This window comes from Cyclopterus lumpus, chromosome 17 (assembly GCF_009769545.1).
Source record: "Cyclopterus lumpus isolate fCycLum1 chromosome 17, fCycLum1.pri, whole genome shotgun sequence".
Taxonomy (NCBI): domain Eukaryota; kingdom Metazoa; phylum Chordata; class Actinopteri; order Perciformes; family Cyclopteridae; genus Cyclopterus; species Cyclopterus lumpus.
Window position 1 is genome coordinate 16,357,214 of NC_046982.1, and position 7,411 is coordinate 16,364,624.

General features: G+C 39.5%; 1 protein-coding gene across 2 annotated transcripts; it reads left to right on the plus strand.

The window, feature by feature from the left end:
- The first annotated feature begins 2,285 nt into the window (after nucleotides 1-2,285).
- Nucleotides 2,286-7,148, plus strand: rgs18 (regulator of G protein signaling 18). 2 transcript variants are annotated; one of them, XM_034555696.1, is made up of 5 exons: nucleotides 2,286-2,629; nucleotides 3,109-3,209; nucleotides 3,404-3,465; nucleotides 3,985-4,151; nucleotides 5,738-7,148. In XM_034555696.1, exons 1-5 carry the CDS (start codon nucleotides 2,315-2,317, stop codon nucleotides 5,990-5,992), a joined length of 900 nt encoding a protein of 299 aa, XP_034411587.1. In that variant the 5' UTR covers nucleotides 2,286-2,314; the 3' UTR covers nucleotides 5,993-7,148. The 2 variants fall into 2 exon arrangements, with proteins under 2 accessions (XP_034411587.1, XP_034411586.1); XM_034555695.1 differs by having other exon boundaries at nucleotides 2,292-2,625; nucleotides 3,105-3,209.
- The last annotated feature ends 263 nt before the right edge of the window (nucleotides 7,149-7,411 follow it).

A 7,411-nucleotide genomic window follows, 5' to 3' on the forward strand; every position in this document is an offset into this window, starting at 1 on the left:
TCATAGATGAGTGAATGGAGAATTTTCATTTCCAAGTGCCATTTCCTCAGATACAATTTTTTAGCTTTTAATCATCCAATGAATGAATGAGTGGATAACATCATTTTGATATTAAAAAAAAATGGGATAGAAGCACAAAACTGATTAAATATAATGTCTAATGTGGAAAATTATGAACAGAAATAGAAGAAGCTCTTCATCTGTCCTTCCTAGTTTGACATATTCTACTCTTGGGAAGGTTCAAGGCCTTATGGATGCCCAACCGCTCAGCTCTGCACATGCCTTTCTCCACATATGCAGTGTCCCAATTTTAGATAAAAGCAATCCCACTGAGGCATATTGTTTATTTTCCTTTTGAATTGAAATTGCAAACCATAAATTTGTTTCTATGTTTATTGAAGGTGTGTTGGTGTTTTTTTGTGTATTTGTGAGTATCTTGCTGGTTCAGTGGAGTCTGTTATGTTTTCTATTGTATATCTTTCTGTGTGAGTTTAATACGTTTTCAGAAGACGCAGACATACCAGGCAGACTAGACTTATGTGAACAGATGTTTTCAGACAGGAAGTAACAACACCCCACCTTCCCCTTCACCCGCGTAAGCAGTTTCAACTCCATCACTTCCCCTTTCACCAAGCAACATCCAAAACACACTTATAAAGATATATTTGCATATTATCGCTACCTACAGATGTACAATTGTGTTTAGTGATGCCATAATACAGGAACAGAATAAGGACAATATGCAATGCAGGTGCACATTTTCAGTTAACCAAATACATCATGTGATTTCCTATTGTGTTTATACAATATTTAATGCTTAGTTCAGTGACACTTCAGCCAAAATGTTTATCCCTGAGCAAAATTGCTTTTAGACAAACCTCTGCTCTGGCAATAAATGCAGAAGCACAGTCTCTGTTTTTCCTTCCGCCTTTGCTAACAATGTGTAATCACATTGCATGGAGAACCAAACACAAGACTTAGTGTTGGTAGTTAAATAATTAAAACTGTAAATGGGAATATTATTTCAAAATGATCAAATAACACAATCCTAATCTTTTGTCCCAGCTGGCGGGAGAACCTCCTTTCCTCTGTGTGTGTGTATTGATTTAGTTAGTTCTCTCATCTGGCGTGTTGACAAGAGGCAAATACATACAGCAACGCTAATGACTGCTATTTAATTTGGTTTCAGTGATTCAGCAGTCCTTTGTTTACCTGAAGGGGAAAGGATACTGCAGCTCCAGTTTATCGGCTCACTGCGTTGTAGCTGAACTCATCCCTTTGCAGTCCAGAATGTGTCTCTTTTAATCAATGGGTGTTGTTTTTAACGTGTGGATAGAGAAATGCTTTGCTTTTGCTTGCAGTTACACAGGTGTAATAATAAGTAAGATCACTTTCATTTGCTAGGTTGCTAGCTGTAGCTAGCATTTTCACGTTTTCTTTTACACCATAAAATACTTCAGTACGTATCCAACTCGAGAATTTTGTGGGGTTTTCTACGTGACTTTAAAAAGCTGGTTGGAAACAAGTGGCTAAATTGTTGGGGACATAAAATGTTATCACGCCGAACACGGAGACTCTGATCACTAGTGTGGCTTTAAACTATTCCAACAGCCTTCTGGTGTCAGACTCTGCACATAAATCTTTCTGCACAGTGAAGGTCAAACGTACATGTGATGTAACACGATGTAAAACACACATCTCTGAGTTGAGTGGGACTTTAAATGAAGACAAACTATGACTGAATCATTGTTGTAGACCTGCTGTTTTTTCTTAATTAGTTGTCCGAAGTAAAGAAACATTGTCATGGCCGTCTAACATGTTATCTTTCAAGACAGTTTCAGTCTCTCTCGAACAAAGACATCACATTTGTCTCCATCAGACAACAGTCTCCCCAGAACATACCTATTCCCTGTTACGGCCCTCTGTGTCACAGTGAGTTTGTCTTTCTCCATTAAGGCTTGGATATTCTGGAAAGAGCTGGGCCCAGACTATGTGCAGACACATTTTATTATTCATTACATTTCATTCTTTCCATCTCTGCAGGGCCTGTGCTTGCTGGTGGTGCAAAATGAATTGTAGAATAAGAGTACAAATCTCTGCAATGAGAGAGAATAAACAGAATATACAAAAAAAGTCTGACAACACAAGTTGGTTTTATGTTATCTGCGTTATTAGGTCATAATTGCTTCAGTACAATTTGCTATTGTACAATTGTGAGATATAACCTCAAGCAAGAGCAAACAAACCAACAAAAGAATCGTGGATGAGCCCAACCAGCTGTCTTTTTCACATTTCTCAGCACACGGTTGACAGGATGTTGAACCCAGGGGGTTTTCTGTGTCTGATGGAGTTGTTAGCAAAATGCGGTTACACCATTACAGGAAGTAGAGCAAGAAGGTATGGGAAATCAAATGTAAAAGAGAGCAGGGTTTATAAAAGTCGAGGTGGTTCATCGAGCGATGGGTTAAAAAAAGAGCTATTTGTGGCCTGCAGACAAACCAGCATGGAGTCACTTCTTTTTCTATTTCCTCAATTCAACTCCATGGCCCCAAAGGAGGAAGCGTATTTCAAAATGCTTGGTCCAGAAGACTTGCAGGCACCAAAGATGAAGGACGATACTAGCAGGTTGGTGTGTGAAACTCAGTTGTTTTCTAATGTTTACTATGTGTCATTTCATTGTGTGCTTTCATGAGTGTTAAAGTTGATGTCAGAAATGAGGGAATAGGGCCATCTTTATCACGAGAAGAGATTAAGCAACAGTTTCTTTCTGTGTGAAAGTTGTATTTTACTAAAATGCTAAATAATATTGTGCAACAGCTATGCGATGTTTCTATATAATTCATTTGAAAGCCTCTACAGCTGACATGTAAGGCTGTTCGACTGTTAAAAGCTGTCCTTCACGATGAGTCTCTGCTTCCTTTTTGTCTTGCAATTTGTTTTGTTCCACAAAGATGTTGTGTAATTTATAGCTTGTCTCGTAAGCCACTTTAGAAATGTGTCTATGAGGCGTAATTCACTTATAAGTTGCTGATTTGGTGAACAATGCCACAGTTGCACGTACAGACGGTTTGTGGAACTTGATGTATTTACTCCTCTGTTGGCAGACAGAAAGACAAGGAGAGGAAGAGCCGACTAAGCCTTTTTCTCACCAAGTCAGGCTCTCATGAAAACGTCAGTCCCCATAAAGAGATAAATACGGCATCCACCAAGTGAGGCAACATCTATTAATTTCATATACGTGCAAAGTTGTATTTCTTCATGTCTTACCTCGGTTTTCAGCATCCTCCATGACTCATTACACACTCATAGAAACTAAACGTGTCACGAGAATCCAAAACATTTCTTGCAGCATCGTTAGGCAAGAGTTGACCTTAACTCTTTTTTTCTTCTTTTTTTTTTGCAGCATCTCACCAGAAGCAGCTCTGCAATGGAGCGACTCATTTGAAGAATTGCTGAAGCACTCAGGTCAGAGTAATGCCCAAAACTTCTCAAGAACGTTCAGGCGAATCGCCGTCCAAATCAGTTCCTTTTGCTGTCAAACAATTTGCTCCATTTGAATTGTAAACTGTTAAGAAGAGCTCGAGGCGATACATAGTTAATGGAGAAAATAGTGAGAGTTTCACTACATCTTTTAATGTGTTGACGTTGTGATACAGAAACTGTGCAACTTCCCCATAAGCACAAAAGTTGCACTTCAGTGCCACATTAAAACAGTATGTGCTCATTTCATAATGGTTTATATAGGCAATGCTGTATTATGAAGACTATAATACTGTAATAAGTTTATTGAAGTAATTAATTATTGTAATTATGTGTACAGTAGTGCCATTACGGAGAAGTTATGTAGAGTCTATGCCTCCTCGATGCATCCTGCCACAATCAAATGTGAACCAACAGGCTCAGATAGTGATTCTGCTTTGAGCAGCAGTTCATCTCTGTATTGTGTCCCTATAGTAACCAACAGTGTGTGTTTCTCTTCATCAGACGGGGTAAAAAGCTTCTCTCAGTTCCTCAGAACAGAGTTCAGTGAGGAAAACATTGAGTTCTGGCTGGCCTGTGAAGAATACAAGACCATTGATTCAGACACAAAGCTGCTGTCCAAAGCCAAATATATTTATACCATTTATATTGATTCGGAGGCCCCTAAAGAGGTATGGCATGGCGTGTTTATTTATCATACATTGCACAGATGTAATGCTGCATAATAGGCTATACAGTGGAGCTACAAAAAGCGGAGGTTTGAAATATTATGTCATTGTATAAAAGGAACAGTGGACACATTCCTAAGCACTGCATAGTCATGGGCCTGCAGCAGGTTGACCTTTATAAACAATGGTTAGGAGCAACAGCCGGCTGAGGTCATGCATCTAGTGCACGCACCACTGCAAAGCAAGTCGGGTTATTTCTGTGTGAGACAGTTTTAGATTAAAAGGTTTCCGTTGCCTTGCAAGGATAAGGCGACCCCCCATCTGATATGCTTTCGTGGCCTCTAGCAGATCTGACCGTTAAGTGTTTGGTGTCTGGTTTGAGGTTTTGACATTCCTCTGCAGAAGTGGAGAGACCATCACCCACACACTTTCCGTCTAAGATGAATGTCTGTGTAAAAATGGCACACGCTGTACTAATATGAAAGTGTATACCAGCTCGAGTGATTTGCAGAGATCCAAATGTAAATGCATGTTCAATATTGATGGTGGGAGAGTTGCAGTTTGGTACACATGAATATTTTGAGAGCTGTGTTTGTGATGAATATTTTGAGAGATGTGTAAGAGGCTTCACTATACTGTTGGTCTTTTAAAGAAAAACTCCTTGCTTAAAGACAATTCACAGCCAATAACTCCCATAACTAACATTTTTCTAGTCAGTGTTTTTAAACAAAAAAACTAATTCACAAAAGCAGGCACCAGATAATTAACATTCATATCTGTGTTGATATCCAGGGAGCTGGTGTGTGTCAGTGATTGCCTGTGTGAGCTTTAAACTCAAATTAGCTCGATGCCAACCAAAACAGATAATCAGTCCTTATCAAGTCTCAGTCGTATCTTTCAAAAATAAGAGCAGGGTCATCAATAACACAAAATGTAGCTTTGGCTCACAAAAAAATGTTGAGTAGAAGTGTCCTCGTGGAAAAAGATCCCCTTAAACTGGTTTTTAAGAGAACAAGCATTAAAGAGCATCTTGATGCTTGGAAATGCATGAAATATAATACTTCATAGTTGATCTCATGTGTGTAAAACAAACAAATGTTGATATTCTCCACTGTTTTCAAGTGGCTCTTTTTTACACTGCTCTCATCTTGAATCTTGGGGCTTCCCCCCTTTTTCTTGTCCCCATCAGATGTTTTCTCACCAAATCAACCAGGCTCTTTATGCAGACCGCAACCTCGGGTTCTGAAAAGTGAAGCCAATGTGAAAAGTGCCTTAAACGTGCGTTCTCTCTCCTGGCCACCAGGGGGGTCCAATACAAATATGGTGACTTCACTTCACTGGTTGCAAAAAAAACAATTTGGATGGCCAAAATGTTGAACTCAAGGCTTCAAAAGCACAGCGTTGTGTTGTTCTAAACTTTATTTAAATCCTGACACAACACCCACAATCATGCATTCAGACATAGACATAAGTGTGCATTGTAAAATATGGCATTCCTTTAGTATAGATTTCATGTATGTGGTTGATATGCCACGTTACTATTCTGCATGGCTTTTCAGCGTTCATGTTTAAATTTCTTTTTTACTTAGATCAACATTGACTTCAACACCAAGACGGCCATTCAGAAGGTCATAGCACAGCCCACAAAGAGCTGTTTCGAAGCAGCCCAGATGAAAGTCTACAGCCTGATGAAAAAAGACTCCTACCCCCGGTTCCTCCACTCTGACATTTATCTGCGTCTCACCAGGAGGAAAGGCCCGGGGGCCAACATGTTTCGCAGACGGTCACGCTCCTGTGTATTCAACGACAGGGGCGAGGCCACAACTGAACCTTTGGCCTGGTAGTGGTAGGCTGGCATTGCAGGCGTATCCGTGATTAGAAGCACAACAAGTGCAATGTGTGGTTTGGAGACTTATAAACCCCAGGTTTGCTTCTGCAGTGTGTTATTTTTTTTATAACCACTTAAATAATACCATGGCAGCTTGACAATGATTAATAATTTAAAGTAATAGTTCTAGATTTCGGAAATACGCTTATTTGCTTTCATGCAGAGAGTAAATTGAGAAGCTTGATACCACTCTCCTACCACACAGATGTATCTTCTCATCATCTTCTTCTTCTCATCTTGGCAAGAAAGTGTATAGACTTATTTCCCATGATGTCACCCGTTAAGTACGATACTACACAGCTGGATAACAGCTGACACTAGTCACCTTTTCGACCAAAAGAGTACGTATAGAAATGTAACGAGGCCACTACGTAGGAGCCGTTTGGTTATCTGAACATAATGGACACCCTCTGGCCAATCAGAACTAAGTATTCCTTGTGGCCATCATAGAGTATTGCACATGTGGAACAATCTAACCATTCTCCTTCCCTGAGGCACTGCACTGCTTGTGGATTGAACCGTTATTGATGATTTTAAGATTTCTTCAAATCTTGCAAAACTTGAATGTCAATGGGAAGGTCAAGGGAAGTTAAGCTGAAGTGCCTCCGTGCTACTGACAGTATCCATCCAGCCGTACAGGCAGCCACACTGAGGCCACTCTCCTGACTTCACTCATTACACTTAAATTGCTTTGTCTTCCAGTCCAGTAATATCACCTTATACAACCTTAATACAGTTGATATGGCATACAAGCTAATGTGACTGTATTTCATTCAAATTGACTGGTGATTTTATCCCTCGCATTGTCCAATCCCCTCCAGGCTAACATGCAGAGAAAGCCTGCAGCCACAGTGACTGCAAAGCACAGCAACTTTTTAATAAGGGATATACTGTATATCTCTCATTTCTGTTTCTGAATGCAAATGGGATTTTCACACAAAGAAAATGCATTTATCTTATTTGAATACTAATATGACATTCTAATAATTATATTTGCTGTTTTTCATTTTTCTTTCATCTAATATAATGTATGTATTACCATGCTCATATGTGTTGCCTTGCTGTTGTACATACTAAACTCAAATAAACACTTTCTTAAGAAGCTGTTTTAATGAGGCCTTCCGTGTCATTAATTAGTGGTTGAATGATCACATCTAAATGTGAGAAATGGAGACATAATGTTTGCATATTACACTAGTGGGGAAAAATGAGCTTATCAACACCAACCCCTCTAGCACATAATTATTCATGTGACTGCATATGTATGCACACGCTATACTTCTTCCAAAGACAAATATATGTGAAATAAAAACGTTCCCACTGGCCCCCAAACTCTTGAGTACGTACATACATGTGCACAGAAGCTGTGCACACA